Raw genomic sequence first — 23936 nt, 5'->3', positions numbered from 1 at the left:
AGCGAGTTATTTAGTCGTTTTAACAATAAAAAAAGTTTGACACCTCTATGCCGCCGTATTTTCGCAACTTCCTTATATAATAATGTTTGAATAAGGGTTATTATATTTCATAAATTTTGGGGGTTAGTCTTAAATTACGCATAGCGATTCGACGGTGTATGTATATAGGCGAGTTGCCACGTAAATAATTTATTAATCTACGTATTTGCCTTCTTCGTAAAACCTCGAACAAGGAAGAGAATACTTAAGAAGACGATTCACAAGGTAATAAAGAAATTATATTATACGCATCGTGTTATTAACATATGAAACTTTTGTTTCAAACAAAATCAATGTGCTGTGCTTACACTTATATAAATATGTTTGATGCCATTTCGCGCCGTGTATATAGATATATATGTAGATAAAGGTCTGTAGATTCACAAAAAATATAATTAAAAAATAAACAACAATGGTTTATTCTATTTCATTTACTCATTTTTAAACCGGATTAGATATAAATGACACTAACATGGCAAAATAGAATATAAAACTCCTTGTTGTGTTAAGCGTTAACGCGTTCACCAATTGTAATGCAAGACAATGTATCAAAACGGACAACAATGGTATTGCTCGGTTTCACTTATTTCGTATTACGTAGACAATATCGATGGTGCTTCTAGTGGCTGTGGCGCCTTTAAGAATAATTCTGCACCATTTTAGGGTTGCTCGTTTTTTTCTTGTGTTTATGCTGTATGAATGCAGTAGAGCATGCGAGCATATTCCATGCAGCTTTTTTGGTTATTTGTTCGCTTGAACTACTGCGTTCATAAACCGTGAATGCTTGTTGGTTGTCCGGTTAGCTTAGCGCACTCGCTTCTCGCCTAGGCGACCCGGGTTCGATTCCCAGCCTTCGCGCATGTGAGTTTGATGTGTGGTCACCAAGCCGGGTACTACGGTTTATCCCACAACCCAAGACCACACTCTCGCGTAAAATCGTACCAACGAGAGTGATTAATATAATGTTGTAATAACTTGTTTCACAATCGTTGTAAAATAAATAAGTTTAAAATAAATACAAACCTCTAATGCGATCAATACTTATACGTACATTTTTGATAATTATTCATAACGATTTAAAAACAAGATTTTCTGCGATTGATTATTTATACTTTAAGAAATGTAACTTAATACATACGTTGTAATAACGTTGTAATAAAATAATAACTGATATTTGTAATATCGTACATCATGGGTAAAATCACGTCGCCCTTATCAAATCGGAGCGCAATATTGAACTGAACTATACCACGTTTGATGCTAAACAATATGAAGGTCAAGTTTTGTCTATACAAAGGACAATTAGGCGAATAAAAATATAACTATATGAATGAATTGAAGCAGATATTGGCCTTACATTGAATTAAAAAATAATCACGTTTTGCCATTATGTTAAAGATTTTTAAGACATTAAAAGTTTAAATAAATGCATACTTTACTGTGGTTACCGCAGTTCTGGAACAAGTAACTAGAACAAAATGACATATTTTTGCTCATACCATAAAACCCATTCTTTTGACGCGTTTCATGGAGAATAAACGGTTAGTGTTGATTATAGGTCAAGTTCATGATTCGTGGCTAAGAAAATAATAAGAAAGAGCGTTGGATATTTATCCTGTCTTTTGTTTGGTTTTCTTAAAAATACATCTATGAAGCTTTTCAGTGCTTTGATGTATACTAATTACAGTAACATCATTTGTTTCATATACAGATATCGATGGAAATAAGGTGACTGAGGAAACCTATATTTGTAATTTTAAGGATCAGTTTGCACCTTCCCCCCGTAACATGAATAGTAACATTTTCTTTTCACTAAGCCTCTATTGCAATTCACGTGGCCATTACGGCTAGACCGATTGAGATGTTTAAAAACGTTGTCAGTGTGTGTAAACGAGCAGACGGGTAGAAACCAATACCAAACATACACCAACATACGCAGCTTAGTACAACAGCTTCCACAAAAGAGGGGAAAAAAACGAAAATGCAATAAAACCAAGAGTCTTAGGGTTTTTCAAAGAACGCACCCTACATATGGCTGATTTGTACATTATCTTGAAGGAACCAGTTTCAATTATTTCCGATTTCTTAATGACCACATAAAAATGATGAGACAAACTTACCATATTTTATAGTATTGATATTCCTTTCATTTCAAGAAAACTTCATATAGCGTTGTAACCCCTAGTATTATGAACTTAATTTCTTTCGCAATCTCAAGAGGCACGTATCAAAATGTTTTTTGATGGAAGGGGAAGGGGTTATCTGCCAGTCAATACATGCTGCTGCATGATATTCCTCATTTTTGTGTGCAAGTTCATTGGTCTTAAAGGTAAATGCCTACATGCAGTTTGTTTTGTGTCTTTTTGTTATTGACTACTGCATGTGTACACCTTTTAGTTGCCTTCAAGTTTTTACTTAGCGCCTATTACGTGTAAATAAAAAGTGCTGTCATATGTCAGGTGTTTAATTCTAATTTACTACATCGTGTCAAATAAGAAAAATACAACTTCTATTACTAGTAATATTTATATAATGTTTTAACTTATATTATAAATAGCGAACTGACCTGGAATGAAAGAAATAAAAATAGCGGTAGTATGTTTGATCGAATATCTTCAGTCATATATACTCTAATTGTGGGATGCATGCAGTTAGCATCTATAAATTGAAATAAATGAAGATTTCATCTTGATAAAGTTCCAATTTCAACTCTTCGTAAACTCATATATCTGTCAGTTTTGATAATTCCGAACAGGAATTTTTAAGCACGAAACGGCGCTTTGTCTTGAGGGGACATAATATTATAAAACACTATTTAATGTAAATGCTTCTTGATGTAAAAATAGTAACTTCAAGCTACATTTGTATTTTATTTCAAAGTCTTAAAGGGACTATTGCATGGTTTGTAAAGAGAACCTTTTATGGATTATTACGAAACAACATTAAGAGCGTTAGAACTAAGATATTGACAGCTGAAACCCTTCAAAATATGTTGATATATATTCGAATGTTGTCTGTGAAGTCCACCATTTTGAAAAGTGGTAGTAAATTGGTTCAGAAAAAGGCTGTAGCTGGATTGGTTGATGGACATTATCACGTGATGCTACAAATATATTCAATAAAGATTTAAATATTCGTCAGCTTAGTAGGTTTTTTTTGTGGGACAGTAAATATGGTAACGACTGTACTAGCTTGGTATGCTCTCCCTACAACCAGTTATCTTGTATACTTTTACTGTGTGTTTTTTCCTGCAATTTCGGTATAAAAGAGTGAAAAAAAAATCTTATATAAGTATATTGCATGACCGGGAAACTCATTTTGGGCCAAGACAGTGAGTTTGTTAAAAAAAAATAGGGCAATGGGCAGGGCGACAGAACAGCCCTATCTCTTCGTAGATGTTTCTTTTATTTTACATGTCTACACTATATAATATGATTTTAAGATGATATTTGAAAACTCGCGGTGTTTATAAATACGGGTATAAACTGTACATATTTTTCGTTGATTTACAATGCAACACTTGTATAACCATTGAATAAGATTCGCAACCTAACTATAATAAAGTTTTAAAAGAGTTATTATATTTCATGTGTTTTGTCAAATATTATTAAATTGAACGCGAAGATTCAAAGCGTATGAGAATAAGCTACTTATTTATTTAAAACCTGTTATCTCGTATCAGGAAGTGAGTCTCAATTCGCGCTTGGTTTAATGGGAGAATTCTTAGTAACCGTTTCACAAGGTAAACCAGTAAAGTAAGAACATTATCAAAACTTAGTTACGTCATTAACTTATGATAATATTGTTTAAACAAATGCAAAATGCAATGTTTAAACTTATATAATTATATTTGATTTCGCGCTGTTAAAACAATATTTATAAAACAATTGACAGACTAGCTCATTTTAAAACGTCATAATTATGAATGACACTTACTATGACATTACAGAACGTTTGAGGAGTGCCAATGATCATTATTTTTTATTGCGTTGACGATACTTGATTGAGCTTATGGAAGAAGTGGAGCCTTTTAGAATACATTCTGCAACATAAATAAATGAGTAAATTAAAGCAAAAATTGGCGTTGCAGTGAATTTTAGAGTAGTCTCTATTCAGCATCATATTAAATGATAAATTAAATTAAATATAAAAAGACAAAGAAGAACTTTAATGAATGCACATTACACTGTAGGAAACTCAGTACTATTTTCAGTAACTAGAACCTATGACGTCATACTGTTGTTCATACTATAATACACATTTCCGCTTGGGGTTATTCAAAGAGAATACCAGGTTAGTTTTGAATACAGGTCAAGTTAATCATGCGATGCTTACAACATAATAATAATAATATTTTTAGCACGATTTACTTGATCTTAATTCAACACTAACTTAGTATAATCTGTTTCATTTTAATGCGATTTTTCTCTTAAACTTTTTTAACCCCTGCAAAAAAAACAAAAAAAACAACAACAACAAAACAAAAAACAACAACAAAAAACAACAACACAAACTCATCTCGTATGTTAAAGCTGCACTCTCACAGATTGAACGTTTTGACAACTTTTTTTGTCTTGGAACGAGCCAATTGGAAAATCCATGGAAGACTGCTGAAAAAATAGATAGCAGATTTTTATATTTAAGTTAAAAAATGGATGTTTTATGCACTTTTCTTAAACCGTTAGTAACGGTTTAAGCCATAAAACAAAAAAAATTGAACGGAAATATGAATATCTGCGATCTGATCTTTTGTCAGCTATCTTATATCATTGGTTTGCAGATATTTACTCAAAAATTTGCTCTTTCCAAGACAAAAAATAAAAAAAGTTGGGAAAATGGTAAATCTGTGAGAGTGCAGCTTTAAGGCTTAGTATTAGTTACATTATTTTGTTTCATAAACATCCATCAAGCGAAATAAAGAAATGTGAAAAATTCTATGTATAATTTCCAGGATCATTAAACACCATTCGTCTTCAATACGATGTTTACCAGACCAGTTCTTCACACGCTGAAAAAAAATCCATTCTCTTTTGCTTTTAACTTTTTTTAAAAGTTTGGCTTTTATGTTACATCCCAATGGTTATTTTTTGTGTAAGGCCGATATATATTAAAACTCTGAAGGCTTGATAATTATTTTTCATCATTGTTCATTGGAATAATGTCCAGTCCACCCGTAACACATACTAACACAAACATTCTAAGGGTTTCCGTATATGCTTAGACTATATATACAATTCATCTATGGTTTTGCTAAAATTGTTTTATTTTATTCATTCTTTTGCAGGTTATCAGTTTATATCTAAAGTTTACTTCATTCTTTACTGTTTGCAAGTTGATACTGGCTCCGATAAGGGTTATATTTTGATTTTGACATTAGGGCTCTTACCTTGTGTCTTAAAAGAGTGTTGATGCTTGATATTGAAGTTTATGCTGGTCAAGGGATTTTAATCTCCAAAGATGTCACTGCTGAAATCTCCTTACCAAGGGATGTGATTCGCTCATGGTTCCACAGCAGTACTCTCCTCCTGGTCAAAGGTTGTAATTCTTCCATGGTTTCAAAGCAGTACTCTCCTCCTGGTCAAAGGTTGTAATTCTTCCATGGTTTCACAGCTGTACTCTCATCTCCTGGTCAAAGGTCTTAATTCTCCCATGGTTTCACAGCTGTACTCTCTTCCTGGTCAAAGGTTGTAATTCTTCCATGGTTTCAAAGCAGTACTCTCCTCCTGGTCAAAGGTTGTAATTCTTCCATGGTTTCAAAGCAGTACTCTCCTCCTGGTCAAAGGTTGTAATTATCCCATGGTTTCACAGCAGAACTCTTCTCCTGTTCAAAGGTTGTAATTCTCCCACGGTTTCACAGCAGTACTTTTCTCCTGGTCAAAGGTTGTAATTCTCCCATGGTTTCACAGCAGTACTCTTCTCCTGGTCAAAGGTTGTAATTCTTCCATGGTTTTACAGCTGTACTCTTCTCCTTGTCAAAGGTTGTAATTCTTCCATGGTTTCACAGCAGTACTCTTTTCCTGGTCAAAGGTTGTAATTCTCCCATGGTTTCACAGCAGTACTCTTCTCCTGGTAAAAAGGTTGTAATTCTCCCATGGTTTCACAGCTGTACTCTTCTCCTGGTCAAAGGTTGCAATTCTCCCATGGTTTCACAGCAGTACTCTTCTCCTGGTCGAAGGTTGTATTTCTCCCATGATTTCACAGCAGTACTCTCCTCCTGGTCAAAGGTTGTTATTCTTCAATGATTTCACAGCAGAACTCTCCTCCTGGTCAAAGTTTGTTATTCTTCCATGGTTTCACAGCAGTACTCTTTTCCTGGTCAAAGGTTGTAATTCTCCCATGGTTTCACAGCAGTACTCTTCTCCTGGTCAAAGGTTGTAATTATCCCATGGTTTCACAGCAGAACTCTTCTCCTGTTCAAAGGTTGTAATTCTCCCACGGTTTCACAGCAGTACTCTTCTCCTGGTCAAAGGTTGTAATTCTCCCATGGTTTCACAGCAGTACTCTTCTCCTGGTCAAAGGTTGTAATTCTTCCATGGTTTTACAGCTGTACTCTTCTCCTTGTCAAAGGTTGTAATTCTTCCATGGTTTCACAGCAGTACTCTTTTCCTGGTCAAAGGTTGTAATTCTCCCATGGTTTCACAGCAGTACTCTTCTCCTGGTAAAAAGGTTGTAATTCTCCCATGGTTTCACAGCTGTACTCTTCTCCTGGTCAAAGGTTGCAATTCTCCCATGGTTTCACAGCAGTACTCTTCTCCTGGTCGAAGGTTGTATTTCTCCCATGATTTCACAGCAGTACTCTCCTCCTGGTCAAAGGTTGTTATTCTTCAATGATTTCACAGCAGAACTCTCCTCCTGGTCAAAGTTTGTTATTCTTCCATGGTTTCACAGCAGTACTCTTTTCCTGGTCAAAGGTTGTTATTCTTCCATGATTTCACAGCTGTACTCTTTTTCTGGTCAAAGGTGGTTATTCTCCCATGGTTTCACAGCAGTACTCTCCTCCTGGTCAAAGGTTGTAATTCTCCCATGGTTTTACAGCAGTACTCTTTTCCTGGTCAAAGGTTGTAATTCTCCATGATTTCACAGCAGTACTCTCCTCCTGGTCAAAGGTTGTAATTCTCCCATGATTTCACAGCAGAACTCTCCTCCTGGTCAAAGGTTGTAATTCTCCCATGATTTCACAGCAGAACTCTCCTCCTGGTCAGAGGTTGTAATTCTCCCATGGTTTCACAGCAGTACTCTCCTCCTGGTCAAAGTTTGTAATTCTCCCATGATTTCACAGCAGAACTCTCCTCCTGGTCAGAGGTTGTAATTCTCCCATGGTTTCACAGCAGTACTCTCCTCCTGGTCAAAGTTTGTAATTCTCCCATGATTTCACAGCAGTACTCTCCTCCTGGTCAAAGGTTGTTATTCTTCCATGATTTCACAGCAGTACTCTTCTCCTGGTCAAAGGTTGTAATTCTCCCATGGTTTCACAGCAGTACTCATCTCCTGGTCAAAGGTTTTTATTCTTCCATGGTTTCACAGCAGTACTCTCCTCCTGGTCAAAGGTTGTTATTCTTCCATGGTTTCACAGCAGTACTCTCCTCCTGGTCAAAGGTTGTAATTCTCCCATGGTTTCACAGCAGTACTCTCCTCCTGGTCAAAGGTTGTTATTCTCCCATGGTTTCACAGCAGTACTCTTCTCCTAGTCAAAGGTTGTAATTCTCCCATGGTTTCACAGCAGTACTCTCCTCCTGGTCAAAGGTTGTAATTATCCCATGATTTCACAGCGGTACTCTTCTCCTGGTAAAATGGTTGTTATTCTTCCATGGTTTCACAGCAGTAATCCCCTTCTGGTCAAAGGTTGTTATTCTCCCATGGTTTCACAGCAGTACTCTCCTCTTGGTCAAAGGTTGTAATTCTCCCATGGTTTCACAGCAGTACTCGCCTCCTGGTCAAAGGTTGTTATTCTTCCATGATTTCACAGCAGTACTCTCCTCCTGGTCAAAGGTTGTTATTCTTCCATGGTTTCACAGCAGTACTCGCCTCCTGGTCAAAGATTGCTATTCTCCCATGGTTTCACAGCAGTACTCTTCTCCTGGTCAAAGGTTGTAATTCTTCCATGGTTTTACAGCTGTACTCTTCTCCTAGTCAAAGGTTGTAATTCTTCCATGTTTTCACAGCAGTACTCTTTTCCTAGTCAAAGGTTGTAATTCTCCCATGGTTTCACAGCAGTACTCTTCTCCTGGTAAAAAGGTTGTAATTCTCCCATGGTTTCACAGCTGTACTCTTCTCCTGGTCAAAGGTTGCAATTCTCCCATGGTTTCACAGCAGTACTCTTCTCCTGGTCGAAGGTTGTTTTTCTCCCATGATTTCACAGCAGTACTCTCCTCCTGGTCAAAGGTTGTTATTCATCCATGATTTCACAGCAGAACTCTCCTCCTGGTCAAAGTTTGTTATTCTTCCATGGTTTCACAGCAGTACTCTTTTCCTGGTCAAAGGTTGTTATTCTTCCATGATTTCACAGCTGTACTCTTTTCCTGGTCAAAGGTTGTTATTCTCCCATGGTTTCACAGCAGTACTCTTCTCCTGGTCGAAGGTTGTATTTCTCCCATGATTTCACAGCAGTACTCTCCTCCTGGTCAAAGGTTGTTATTCATCCATGATTTCACAGCGGAACTCTCCTCCTGGTCAAAGTTTGTTATTCTTCCATGGTTTCACAGCAGTACTCTTTTCCTGGTCAAAGGTTGTTATTCTTCCATGATTTCACAGCTGTACTCTTTTCCTGGTCAAAGTTTGTTATTCTCCCATGGTTTTACAGCAGTACTCTTTTCCTGGTCAAAGGTTGTAATTCTCCATGATTTCACAGCAGTACTCTCCTCCTGGTCAAAGGTTGTAATTCTCCCATGATTTCACAGCAGAACTCTCCTCCTGGTCAAAGGTTGTAATTCTCCCATGATTTCACAGCAGAACTCTCCTCCTGGTCAGAGGTTGTAATTCTCCCATGGTTTCACAGCAGTACTCTCCTCCTGGTCAAAGGTTGTAATTCTCCCATGATTTCACAGCAGAACTCTCCTCCTGGTCAAAGGTTGTTATTCTCCCATGGTTTCACAGCAGTACTCTTCTCCTGGTCAAAGGTTGTAATTCTCCCATGGTTTCACAGCAGTACTCATCTCCTGGTCAAAGGTTTTTATTCTTCCATGGTTTCACAGCAGTACTCTCCTCCTGGTCAAAGGTTGCCATTCTTCCATGGTTTCAAAGCAGTACTCTCCTCCTGGTCAAAGGTTGTAATTCTCCCATGGTTTCACAGCAGTACTCTCCTCCTGGTCAAAGGTTGTTATTCTCCCATGGTTTCACAGCAGTACTCTTCTCCTAGTCAAAGGTTGTAATTCTACCATGGTTTCACAGCAGTACTCTCCTCCTGGTCAAAGGTTGTAATTATCCCATGATTTCACAGCGGTACTCTTCTCCTGGTAAAATGGTTGTTATTCTTCCATGGTTTCACAGCAGTAATCCCCTCCTGTAATTGATGTCTTGTTTCGCTAGGTTAGTTTCCATTGACTTCATTACACAAAAATACATAACCTATTCATATGCGCCAGTTAACCATATATGGAAAAATGAAGGGTAGTGGTGCAATGATATCAAGATAATATGGAAGACAGGCGAAAAACTTTAAATGATCGAATTCGACATAAATCCTATTGAATACTCACATATCGTGATCAAATTATACTATGATATACTTTGTAGATGACTTGTTAATTAAAAACATACTAAGATATTTTCAAGGTTAAATATATACGTATAGTTGTTAACATTAATGTCGTGCTTTATTTCGTGTGCCAGCTTAATAATGTTGTTCTTTATTAAGTTATGTCGGCAAAGTCGTAATTTTATAAACATTACAATAATAATTTCGCTTTGACACATCGCACGACTATATTGTGTGTCGTTGTCTATTCTGTTCTGATGTTTTGTCAAATGTTGGCACGGCTTCAATATGTTATTATCATTTTCAGGAATGGGTTTTAAATTCGTTTAAATCTCGAACCAGGAAGTTATTCCTTGCGTGTTTTTTTATTAAGTTGATTTAGTTTGATATTCAAAGCTTGAACCATGGCAGCGAAATCTCAGTCTTATCTCCTTGTTGCTGCATTCGACTTTGGTACCACGTACAGTGGCTATGCGTTTTCCTTTCGAGATGACCCGCTCAAAGTGCAGGCCAACCAGACTTGGTATTCCGGAGGAAAACTTATCTCTCTTAAGACCCCGACAAGCGTGCTTATAAACCCAGATGGCGGGTTTGACTCTTTTGGATTTCAAGCTGAAGACAGGTATGCGAATAAAGCGGAAGAAGACGAACACGAAGGATGGCGGTTGTTCAGGCGTTTTAAGATGGTCTTACACAACAATAAGGTACTTTGCAAACGTCAAAACCGAACTGTTGGTAAGGGCGTATTGTTTGATACGGCGATATGAATGAAAATGATTTAATTTCAAAACGTATTATTTTAAAATCATAACAAAAGGGCAAGTCATTTTTTTCAGCACCGGTCTTTTCCTTCAGTCGAAGCAGGGGAGTTTAAATTACGAAAGGGATTATAATGGAACTGTGTGTACATGTGCGCATTGTCACGTATTCTATGTATTCCAAGATACATTTTTATAGTTTGAACGGTTATTGACAAGGTTATAGTCTTAGAACTACTACGTCGCCGTTGACGAAAGCGATACTACGTTGACTTTTTTCTTCGTAAAACAAACGAGCAAACAAGGGCCAATTACAGCAGGCAATCAACATTGAGATAATGATAATTCCATGCAAGAGCGCCAATTTTGAAGAAAACAGAAAATATTGCATTTTCAGAAATAAAGCTTAAAAAATTTAAGGAAAAAAGATATATTTTAGAAAAGCACATATTGTAAAGCATCGTATTTTAAGACTTGAAATCGTTATGTTACGCTACTAATGATTCGGAATTTGCTGCAGTGATAGCACGGTAACCTTTTGCAGGAGCTTTCAAGAGATACAACTGTGGAGGACATAGAAGGCAAACCGCATCAAGCTCTACCAATCTTCTCAATGGCAATCAAGTTTCTACAAAAACATCTCCTACAGGCGGTAACAAACCAGACGGTAGGGTTACTCGAGAGGGAGATTTCTTACGTCATCACGGTACCGGCTATCTGGGATGACAATGCAAAGGAGTTCATGAGAACGGCTGTCGAAGAGGTATGGAAATTTTACCAAGGTGTTACAGTTTATCAAGAGCACGCGTTAATTTATCAATAAACATACTTTTAATAATTATTGTTTACTGATGACTTTATATAGAGTTTGGATTGATGTAGTATGTCTCAATCAAATGATGTGTAACTTATTTATTACTAAATTACAATTCATGAGAACCAAAACATGTCATTGGCACCACAGCGTTCACAAAATCGAGCCTTGTGCAATACGTTCTTAAACCATACTCATTGTTTTTTCCATTTCCTCATTGACAGTACAGCGTATATAATCATGTCATGGTTCCAATGATTGCCCGTCGTGAACATAAGGAATAGTTTAATGTAATCTCATTAAATAAGGCATACATTAAACTCAGAAAAAATTGTAATTGTAATTTTGTAAGATAATATACCATAGTATATAAACGATGCTTCATTTTCCTAAACATATTTGCTGTCAATGTCACTTGAACATCCAGGCTGGTCTCGATGAAACCCGAGTTACACTTGCACTCGAACCGGAGGCTGCCTCGATCTGGTGTGAGACACTCGATGTTGACACAAGGGCTGCGCTGGCCGGAACCGGAACTCAGTATATTGTCATTGATCTAGGAGGTGAGAAATGCGTATAGACGCAGTATGATTAATATCAACTCCATTCTGAAAACTATTATTTAAACGTTATTGTCATATTAATAAGAGAACAAAATAAAGCGTTTGATGAAAGAATCAATATTCTTAACTAAAATGTGTAATGGTTTAAGTGCTTGTATCAAATAAAGAAAACATGGCAGCAGAATTATCTGTTTTGGCCAAGATAGTTTGCCCAGTATAGTTGTTTATATTAACAAATACAGAGATAATAGTATAATATGTTTTATCATTATATTAATTAAACTAATTTCATATTGAACTTGTCACATAATTGTTTAAGTCTTAAAGATTTTGTTTTAAACCGGAAATAATGTCTTGTATGTAATAATATGTAATAAAACATGAAACATAAAAATACTTTCGAAATAAGCCCATACTTACATATAATTTTACGTCGTCGCTGTGTGTCGATTTGATCATTAGCTGTATATAATTTAAACAGACCAATTGTCTCACGTCTGATTGCACGTGCACTTCTTTTTTGGAGGGTGGGGGGGGGGGGGCGGCAATGTTTTTCGAGGTATTCATTTTAAGCATATGTAGCGATCTAAAAACAAGAGCACCAACTATCACAAAATACGCCCGTCCTTATTTTAGGACACCACGTTTTGTGATAAGTGGTTGTACTTTTAGCCAAATTATGGGAGCGGACATTTTTAGCTACAGTTGATGCCAATTTAAGGGACTAAGGATCCATAACTGTTTATCAAACCTTATCATGATATTCTGCCCATACACATTTTGACCCAATTTAGTAATGTTTGGGAAATGTCTTCTAAATAAATTGATCCGCCAAGACCGATTTTAGGGGATTTATATAAGAAAAGGGTGATTTCTCTTGAGTGAATCAAGCGATTTGGTAGGTTACCGAACTTTTCCGAGAGAGTATGCCCATACACAATCTTACAAAACTTGGTGATAGTTTGACAAAGGATTCTGAAATAATTGATCGGAGAAGATTGTCTCAAATAATGTGGCCGGTTATGATTTCTTTCCGAGATATTATGCCCATACATATACTGACCGAATTTGGTCATGATTAGACAAAGGAATCTAAACTTATTGATAGGACAAGCCTAATTTAAGAACTTGTCCGAGATATTATGCCAAGACGCACTCTCACCAAATTTGGTAGTGATTTGAACAAATGCTTCTAAAGTAAGTGTGCGGTTCAATTTTAGGTAATTTATAAAATTTAAAGGCAATAACTCTCTAGTATCCAAAGTGATATGGCTGGTAATCGGACATGTCTAAGATGCAATGTCAATACGCATTCTGACAAAATCTGTTGATCATTTGACATATGTTCGTAAGGTATTTAGCGGACAACATACTCGTCGCTGTCGGCCGGCCAGCTCGTACGCTGCAGATTTAACTATAATCCCGTATTTCGTACAAGTGAATTTTCTATCTGTTCTTATCTTGCCAGCGTCATGTTTTATATCGTCAGGGTTGTTAAGTGTTGCTTCTTCTAGAACTTGCCATCATCAAATTTTGTTTTATGTACCCCCTTAAAATGTATCCATGAAGCAAAATATATGCACGATATTTGTTGCATTTCGGCTCAAAAGATCAAAATTTATTTCGCCGTTTTATTACAAAAAGCCAGATTTTCACGGGAGGGGCAGCCACGAGTTAAAATAAAACTGTATGTAATTACGATAGATTGATATACGCAGAAATTCAATAAATATTATTTTTCATTTATGCTTATATTTAAGAAAATTGTTTCTTTCGTGCTTTTCCATGAAATATGGAGTTTTATCCGTGAAATAACAACACTGAAAATATTCACTGTAAACTAAGGAGTGAACAACTTTAAGAACTATTTTAAAATATATTGTAGATATGTCCCCTTGATAAAACTAAACACGTCACGTTGAACCAGAAAATAAAAACCAAATTCAAATAAAGATGTTTATAAATAAACAACTTCTCTTTTGTAAGGAGAATGGTAATCCTGTTTTCCAAACGTTTTCTGGAAGTTTGAAGCTGATTTTCTTTCATACAATTTATAAATTACAGACCGAATCAACTCCTCGATCATACATACGATGTTTATCGTTCAAATACCTTTTTGTCTGTTTGAACTGTTTGTCAATATAATACGTAATAAGAACTTCCCGTTAATCCACGCACCAATTAATAGATTAACTGATTGTTTTTTACCCCACGAACTCCCAGCATTTGTCAACAACCAAGCATGATCTTAATTATGAACTTAGAAAACGACCTGTCTTCAAGCGAATCAGACCGGCTTCTGACAGTGATGGATGACTGAATACCCATGTTTCATGAAACAAACTCTAATACTAAGAAAAATGTTTTTATTCGATATTTCTCCGCAATGGTTTTGCTAACACGTTCGACCTTTCAAATTTTCATTAAAAAAATGGCGCCATAGTTATTTGGTCTTCATGCCCTGTGTTTTCGTGTATTAACTGATACAATTTAGAACATAGATGCATTAATAAAAGCTAATCGAATAATGTTCATAAAATAATTGCACTAGAAACGAGTGAATAATAAGCTTAAAAAAATATCAGAGAACTTTTTGTCCACGAACCGAAAATAGAAGATCGACAGAAATGTACGTTTGGAGCGTCCCACGGGTAGCGGAGTAGAAAACACTCTTTTCAAAAAATGGGGAATTTAGAAAATAAATTAAAATATTTATTAGACTTCAAAATAAGCATACAATAATCAAAAAAGTTGTTGATTCTATTTTAAGGCACTCGTGAAATACAATACGATCTTACATTGAAATCAGCAAATATCATCTACTTGTTATATGCTTTCCGGTGGTTTAATAAAATACATCGGTGAAATTAAAGTGTAAATAATTTACAAATTGGCGCGCTTCTTTGAAAAACAACGATTCAATGTATTTTAATATAATTCGTAAGCATGTAATCAACAGCCAAATTGAGTGTTTCTGTGTAAGATTGCAAAGTATTTCACCTCGTGGACACCAAAAGGGAATATTTCACTCACTATTTCACATATTGCCATTCGTGAAATATAATTGCTGGTGCTCACTCGGTGAAATATGTTGCGATCTTAAACTGAAATAAACGGTATTCCTCTATTTTTCAATCGACTTTCGTTGAAAATTGCATGACGTCATGACGTCTTTTTGATGAGGTCAATAATGTTCAAACAACCTCAGTGAACGCTACGTTTATATAATTACAATTACGGGAACCAAAATCTATAAGAACTGTGAAAAAATGCACTGTCATAAGAAAAACAGCAGTGAAAATAACATGGAACGGCAGTTTTCATAAAACAGAACCCTCATTGAAATACGCTTTAAATGGCTTTCAAGGGATTTACTTCAGTGCACTAAATGTATACAAATCAGTTTTCCTCTAAAGTAAACGAATTGTAGTCTAGTTTAAGTTCTAGTTTCATTTAACATGTAGTAACTTTTTTGTATTTATTTTCAGATATTCATTCATAATTTCACGACTGCCTGTATTTTAGAATTAAGCATTTGCGTGTTATTATAAAAGTGTATTTTTGTTTTAAATCTAATGGTAGCAATTTTCTGTAGTAAGTTTTTCCATGACACGCATTGGAGTGTATATTTAAACCTGAATTCACATTAATCATTTAATTATAATAGTGATAATAATAATAATAATAATAATAATAATAATAATAATAATAATAATAATAATAATAATAATAATAATAAAAATAATTATAATAATAATAATAATAATTAATAATAATAATAATAATAATAAAAATAATTATAATAATAATAATAATAATTAATAATAATAATAATAATAATAATAATAATAATAATAATAATAATAATAATAATAATAATAATACTCATAATCATAATAATAATAATAATAATAATAATAATAATAATAATAATAATAATAATAATAATAATAATAAATATAATGATAATAATAATAATAATGGTAAATGATTTTTTAGGTGGCACCGCAGATATCTCTATCCATGAGAAGAAACGGGACGGCACTCTGAAGGAAATACATCAGCCCAGCGGTGGACCATGGGGCGGCATCTATGTTGACGCAAACTATCTCAAATTCTTGGAACACATTTTTGGAGAGAAGGCTATTTCTGCACTAAAGACCGAGGAAATGGCCGACTACTTTGACGTCATCAGGGAATTTGAAACAAAGAAACGTACCTATAGCAAACAGACAAAGGGCAAATTCACGTTCAAAATATCTGCAACCACTAGGAGGCTATCCGAAAAGTTTACAAGACAAAATCTAGAGAACAGAATATGCAGCCTTGGATATGGCGATTCAGTTATCGTAAAAGGTGGAGACAAGTTGCGAGTTGAACCAGACATCGTTCGAACTTGGTTTGACGGTCCTATAAACAACCTCGTTGGCCACTTGAAGAACCTTTTCACGGAGCCAAAGCTTAGGGCTGTGCAGACCGTCGTGTTGGTCGGTGGTTTCGGGGAGAGCACGTACGTTCAGGAGAGGCTGAGGGATGAGATTCCAGACAAGCGCCTGATTGTTCCTGCTGAGGCGGGTCTCACCGTGCTGAAGGGGGCCGTCAGGTTTGGACACAACCCAACATCAAGGGTTATGAAATACACGTACGGAGCTATGGTGAATATGATTTATAATGAGAAAATTCATAGAGAAGACAAAATATACGTAGATGAAGACGGCGATCTACTTGTCCCTGAATGCTTCGATGTGTTTGTTCGCGTTAACGAAGATGTTCCCATTGACCACCAAAGTACCCATAGATACATTCCTTTAGCATACACTGTATGCACACCAATCTACCGGACGACAGCCGAGTATCCCGTGTATGTGACCGAGCCCGGCTGTGAGCTTCTCGGGAAGCTGGTGATAGAGCTGCCCCGGGAAATCCCTCTATCTGAGCTTGGTAACGATACAACGTTCATGTTTGGAGGGACGGAGCTTGTGGTGAAAAAACGTGTGAGAAAGACGGGAAAAGAGCAGATCTTGAAACTAAATTGTCTCAAATAAGCTACAACGCACACCAAGAATTTGCAATGTGAACATATTATTTAAATGTGATTATTCTCTTCATTTTTGGCAATATAGTTATATTAACTTAAAAGGAAACGACGTTAATAGACAGAAGAAAATCTTCAAATTTATTTGTCATAAGTAGGCTACAACCGGCACCAAGAACCTTTGTTGTGAACCAGCGAAATACAACGAGATTTACATATCCTATTAACAAGCTTTAATTCCTTTCGATCCGATTACGTTTAAATGCATGTATTTGTAAACGACTAGTTTCTGGTGTTATTAACATTATGAAACTCAATTACTTTCGAAGACTTTAATCATGTCTATATAGTCATATATAATGTATACTTATGTCTTATTTTTCGGGTATGGTTGGCTTTTAACTGTGAGTCTGCGAAAAGCAAGCCCATTATTATAACATTATATTGATAAAACGAAATGCATTATAATTGCATGCAATCATACTAACATATGTTGTTATAGGTCATCAGGGTTTAGATGTATCCCCTGCCTGGTGACCTTTAAACAGAATTTCACAGAAAAAAAACTGAAGAATGTCAAACTCATCTGACGTATAGTGATGTTTAACTTATTCCTGTTTAGGTTATATGTAGATGTACCTTTTTTCTGCAAATTGTAATTGCTTTATAATTAAGACCTAAAGTATGTTTGGTTTATATGTAACTCTTTGATGCTAGTGTGATCTATCTGTACATTTGCTTGTGTACGTTTGTGTCTCTTGTGTAGGGTCGTTTGGGTTCTACCATTTGGCCCAAAACAAGGTTTATAATGGAACACTTACACGCACGCACTCAAGCACGCACACACATACGCACGCACGCACGCACGCGCGCACATACACGCACACACACGCACACACACGCACGCACACACACGCACACACACGCACACACACGCACACACACACACACACACACAGGTGCGCGCGCGCGCACGCATATATATTTATTTATACTTTGTACCAGGCTTTTGAAGACCATTAAATTCTAAACGACTACAAGGCTTTTTGATGACTATCATACCCCAAGCTTGTAAGTAATCAAAACAAGACCAAATATGTTTGTAACTGAGAATTTAATTGAAAATGCCATAACATATATTTAAACATCAGTTGTACGAACACTATGGTACACATTGATTACTTAACTGGCTGCAAAAAACCGAGAGCCAGATCATACACAGTTTTGAATAAGCATGTAAACAGAGACGTTGGACAAAATCCCGACGTTAAAGTCGAGAAAAACAAATATTATTTAAAACAAGCATGTATGGCAAATGCAAACAGGCTGCATATAGAGTAAAAGTTATAGGATTTACATACGATATTCATGCTAAATTGCAGTGGTGGAAAAATAAGTTGTTACACATGATATATTTTACCGCATACAGGGGGCAAGCCATCCGAAAAGAGTGAACCACATTGTGTGCAAATGCATTGTGTAGACCCCTTGATATATTTATACCCCTCCGTGCACGGACGACGTTATATGGAAACGGACAGTCCAGTTTATCATAGACTGGCTCATCGCCGCTTCATTGTCCATCTTTAAGGCAATTTCTTATTGTTGGTCCAGATTTTACCTCATAGCCAGGGTCACACTGCGGGGCTACTGTAGATCCGTATGTGTATTCATTGCCCTTCATTGCAATCTCGTACCCTTGCTGTAGTAACCATTATATACGTTCTCTGGATGTTGGCAGGTAACCCTATGGCACAACGGAGTTTCTGCGTGGTCCAACTTTCCGTTTGAGAAGCTGGTTATGTTCATCCATGGTTGTTTTTGAGTGAAGCTATCGTTGCACATAGGTACAATTTGGGTAGAAAACTATGATCAACTATAGACGAATTTTCATGATATTAATACAAAACCTTTAAAACTTATTTTCTATGCAGAAGTAAATTTGGCGCGTGAGTGTTGCTACATTTGCTCATTTCTTTCACCCCCAGTCTCATCTTAACTCTGTCCAACATTATTGATTGTTTAGTTAGGCTTATTTACCTTTATTAATATTATTAACGTTCTTCGTATCAGAACTTTCAATTACGTCATCGTGAATCAAATATGTAAGAATTTAAAGATGAAGAAATGTAATAACAACTCTCTCTAAACTTTGATAACAGTTTTCAGATGAGGGGTATTTTCTATCACGGAAGAATATAAGACAAGTATATGAATTATGCACCTTATACCATTATTTACATACAAATGACTTCACCTAGGCCGATAAAGTATGCAAAGCGATTTATAAACAGCTTATTGCGATACAAAATGATGAAAGAAACAATATTAGAAATGTTTATTTCTACAAAACAAACTGGTTTGGGCTTTCAAAAGTTGTTACTTTTGAAGAAAAGGTTTAGAATAAATAAGGTATTTCACGAGTTGATATATCGACTTGACATATCAATTAACAAAGCCATATCTTTATCTGTTTTCATTCATTTATGGCATTCCTTTTATATCGTAAGAAGAAAATATAGGTCACAAATGTTATTGGTCGTTTTAAACGTGTGACTTTCTTGCTTATGTTCTGTACACATATACATCTATGCACATATTCCATTATGCTAATAACAGGTATATTCTGGAAGAGAAAGCGCTATCCCTATGAACGCTACAGGGACAAGCTAATAAGTCAACCATTTAAAGTAACACTCTTATTCAAAACCAATACATAAACATGTATAACAAACACAAATTTTGACTGATAAACCTTGAACAATTTACTTAATAATACATGTACGGAAAAAATAATTACTGATAACAAGATTTTAACCGTGTATTTAATAGCAGAAATCGCAAAAGTATTCAATGATTGGCGAATGCTAAAAGATTAACTGTGGTCTACTATAGTTTCATAAGGTTGAAATACCGTGTTTTATGCTCATTTCTTTCAAATTCAAATCGGTATCCTTTATAAGAAGCATTATTTTTGACATGTATTAATCTTTTTTGGAATATATAAACAATATTATTAAGTGTGGTAAATCTTATTTGTGAGTTAGAGTGCATCTGTAAGTAAAACCCTGTGTAGAGGCATTAGGCAAGGGCCCACAAACACGGAACAAGAGATGATAACGCGCAGACGCCACCCACTGAATTGCTTTGAAACGATGTGATTACCGCCTTGGACCGGTCAGTGAAACATGAGTACACTGGAATAGGGTCTTACTAGAGGTGTACACTAGTCTAGATGTACACAACATCAAACTTGTCACAAATTTCACTAAGTGTTTAAGGGCCGGGGAAAGTGACTGCGCGAGTTTATTTACAGCAGTATGAGGTGCAGCAATGTCCAGTTTCCATCACCACAGATTTTTATTGATATTTATTTCTAATGCATCCCTCAGCCATAGCTGCTAGTTTTAAAAGTTTGAAAGGAAAGGTTTATTATCTTCCTTATTTGTTATTTCTTTTGAAAAAGACCCCTTGCACGCGCCTTAATAAATTATATATTATACTTCCTGTTAGCGAAATATATAAACAAAAATGACAGCTTTATTCTGAAAATGATAACATCACTATGCATACACATATGAATGTCGCCGGTCACATCAATTATGGCAAAAAAAACACGAAAGGAAAGGAATTGTTTCTCGTTATATAACACCCATCAAACTTATATGCCCCTGTGACACAGGTCCGAAAGCCGTAGCTGACGTGAAATGTATCTATTTATGTACTTCTATCTTTCCCTATTATTTCTAATATTTGGAGAAAATAAATAATTTCCAGCCAACAATAATTTCCAAACATGTAGTTTGAATCAAAAAGTTTTATCACTTCAAAACAGTTGCTTATTGAGCTTTTTTGAATAGTTGAAAATGCCCCTTATCGCTGGACTGTACAGTGGTATCAATAGTAGGTGAAACACTTTCAACACCTCCTTCGTTGGATTGTAAATTGACAGCAATACAAGGTGAATTACTGTCAACGCCCCCTATCGCTGGAAAGCTTTATGGACTTATCACAGAAGTAGCTTATCTATGGCTCGGATACCTTAATCGAAATAGCATAGAACAAGCTTATCTGTGGGACGGATACCTTAATGGAAATATCATAGAACAAGCTTATCTGTGGCTCGGATACCTTAATGGAGATATAAAAGAACAAGCTTATCTATTTGTCTGATACCTTAATGGAGATATCATAGAACAACTTATCTGTGGGTCTGATACCTTAATGGAGATATCAGAGAACAAGCTTATCTGTGGCTCGGATACCTTATTGGAGCTATCATAGAACAAGCTTATCTGTGGCTCGGATACCTTAATGGAGCTATCATAGAACAAGCTTATCTGTGGGTCGGATACCTTAATGGCGATATCATAGAACAACTTATCTGTGGGTCTGATACCTTAATGGAGATATCAGAGAACAAGCTTATCTGTGGCTCGGACACCTTAATGGTGATATCAGAGAAGTAGCTTATATGTGGCTCGGATACCTTAATGGAGCTATCAGAGAACAAGCTTATCTGTGGGTCTGATACCTTTAGGAGATATAACAGAAGAAGCTTATCTGTGGGTCGGACACCTTAATGGAGCTATAATCGAACAAGCGTATCTGTGGGTCGGATACCTTAATGGAGATATAATCGAACAAGCGTATCTGTGGGTCGGATACCTTAATGGAGATATAATCGAACAAGCGTATCTGTGGGTCGGATACCTTAATGGAGATATAATCGAACAAGCGTATCTGTGGATCGGACACCTTAATGGAGATATAATCGAACAAGCGTATCTGTGGGTCGGACACCTTAATGGAGATATAATCGAACAAGCGTATCTGTGGGTCGGACACCTTAATGGAGATATTATCGAACAAGCGTATCTGTGGGTCGGATACCTTAATGGAGATATCATAGAACAAGCTTATCTGTGGGTCGGATACCTTAATGGAGATATCATAGAACAAGCTTATCTGTGGGTCGGATACCTTAATGGAGATATCATAGAACAAGCTTATCTGTGGGTCGGATACCTTTATGGAGATATTATCGAACAAGTTTATCTGTGGGTCTGATACCTTAATGGAGATATCATAGAACAAGCTTATCTGCGGGTCTGATACCTTAATGGAGATATTATCGAACAAGCTTATCTGTGGGTCGGATACCTTAATGGAGATATCATAGAACAAGCTTATCTGTGGGTCGGATACCTTAATGGAGATATCATAGAACAAGCTTATCTGTGGGTCGGATACCTTAATGGAGATATAATCGAACAAGCGTATCTGTGGGTCGGATACCTTAATGGAGATATTATCGAACAAGCTTATCTGTGGGTCGGATACCTTAATGGAGATATCATAGAACAAGCTCATCTGTGGGTCTGATACCTTAATGGAGATATCATAGAACAAGCTTATCTGTGGGTCGGATACCTTAATGGAGATATAAAAGAACAAGCTTATCTGTGGGTCAGATACCTTAATGGAGATATCAGAGAACAAGCTTATCTGTGGCTCGGATACCTGAATGTAGCTATCAGAGAACAAGCTTATTTGTGGGTCGGCTACCTTAATGGAGATATCATGGAAGAAGCTTATCTGTTGGTCGAATACCTTAATGGAGCTATCAGAGAAATAGATTATCTGTGGCTCGGATACCTTAATGGAGCTATCAGAGAAGTAGTTTATTTGTGGGTCGGATACCTTAATAAAAATATCATAGAACAAGCTTATCAGTTGGTCGGATACCTTAATGGAGATATCATAGAACAAGCATATCTGTGGCTCGGACACCTTAATGGAGCTATCAGTAGCGTATTTGTGGGTCGGATACCTTAATGGAGATATCATAGAACTTGCTTATCCGTGGGTCTGATTTCTCCATGGAGATATCAGAGAACTAGCTTATTTGTTGGTCGGATTCCTTAATGGAGATATCATAGAACTAGCTTATCTGTGGTTCTGATTTCTTAATGGAGATATCAGAGAACTAGCTTATTTGTGGGTCGGATACCTTAATGGAGATATCAGAGAACAAGCTTATCTGTGGTTCTGATTTCTTAATGGAGATATCAGAGAACTAGCTTATTTGTGGGTCGGATTCCTTAATGGCGATATCATAGAACTAGCTTATCTGTGGTTCTGATTTCTTAATTGAGCTATCAGAGAACAAGCTTATTTGTGGGTCGGATTCCTTAATGGAGATATCAGAGAACAAGCTTATCTGTTGGTCGAATTATTATGTCTTAACATTTATATGGAGACAAGGAAAATATTATTTTATGTGTGCAAATATTGCTGTTTAAGGGAAGTTATTCCATGTACAGAGTGTCCTTGAATCAAGATTTTATCTTGATTTTCTTGTATTTAATTTGCGAACAAATAAACCCCAGTACGACCCATGCACGATCCATATTGTCTGTTTCTGTCAGGAAGGTTTCAGAACGGCCACCTCGTTCCCTTACTTATCACATTCGGATATCACGAGGCGCTTAATTACTTAAGACTAATGCTTTAATAATAAATGCCATTTGTTTAAAATATACTCAATATACTCCATACAAAGCGGAGTTCAGTCAAGCATTAGTTTGTTTTAGAACGTCATTTTAACATCGCACAATGGTAATTTTTATGACGTGACTTCACAGATTATAGTTTCTGTTTTCACCATAAAGCTGCACTCTCACAGATTGACCATTTTGATAACTATTATTGCCATGGAATGACCCAAATTTGGCGTAAATGTTAAAAAACCGGTGATAAAAGACTGTCTATTAAAATAAGATCGCATGTTTCAATATTTACGTTCGAAAATTGATGTTTTATGGGTATAAGCGTTACTAACGCTTTAAGAAAATGATTTTTCGGCAGTTTTCCAAACAATTGAGTTCCTTTATATTGTGAATGACCTTTTATGACTAAATTGAAAGCATTGATGCACAATTCTTAGACAATATAAGTTGTCCAATCGGTCAATCTGTGATAATGCAGGTTTAAACCTTCTGATCAACCTATAAACGGAATGCCAGATCTG

At 36.1% G+C, this 23936-nt stretch overlaps 1 protein-coding gene across 3 annotated transcripts; it reads left to right on the top strand.

The window, feature by feature from the left end:
* The first annotated feature begins 174 nt into the window (after positions 1-174).
* Positions 175-17922, top strand: LOC128213109 (heat shock 70 kDa protein 12A-like). 3 transcript variants are annotated; one of them, XM_052918633.1, is made up of 5 exons: positions 175-264; positions 10223-10437; positions 11036-11254; positions 11733-11868; positions 15868-17922. In XM_052918633.1, the coding sequence occupies exons 2-5, from the start codon at positions 10417-10419 to the stop codon at positions 16911-16913; spliced, it is 1422 nt and encodes a 473-aa protein (XP_052774593.1). In that variant the 5' UTR covers positions 175-264; positions 10223-10416; the 3' UTR covers positions 16914-17922. The 3 variants fall into 3 exon arrangements, with proteins under 3 accessions (XP_052774593.1, XP_052774592.1, XP_052774591.1); XM_052918632.1 differs by having other exon boundaries at positions 210-264; positions 10130-10437; XM_052918631.1 differs by having other exon boundaries at positions 219-264; positions 10041-10437.
* Positions 17923-23936: the final 6014 nt, after the last annotated feature.

This window comes from Mya arenaria, chromosome 13 (assembly GCF_026914265.1).
Source record: "Mya arenaria isolate MELC-2E11 chromosome 13, ASM2691426v1".
NCBI classification, from domain to species: Eukaryota; Metazoa; Mollusca; class Bivalvia; order Myida; family Myidae; genus Mya; species Mya arenaria.
This window is presented reverse-complemented; position numbering and strand designations above follow the sequence as displayed.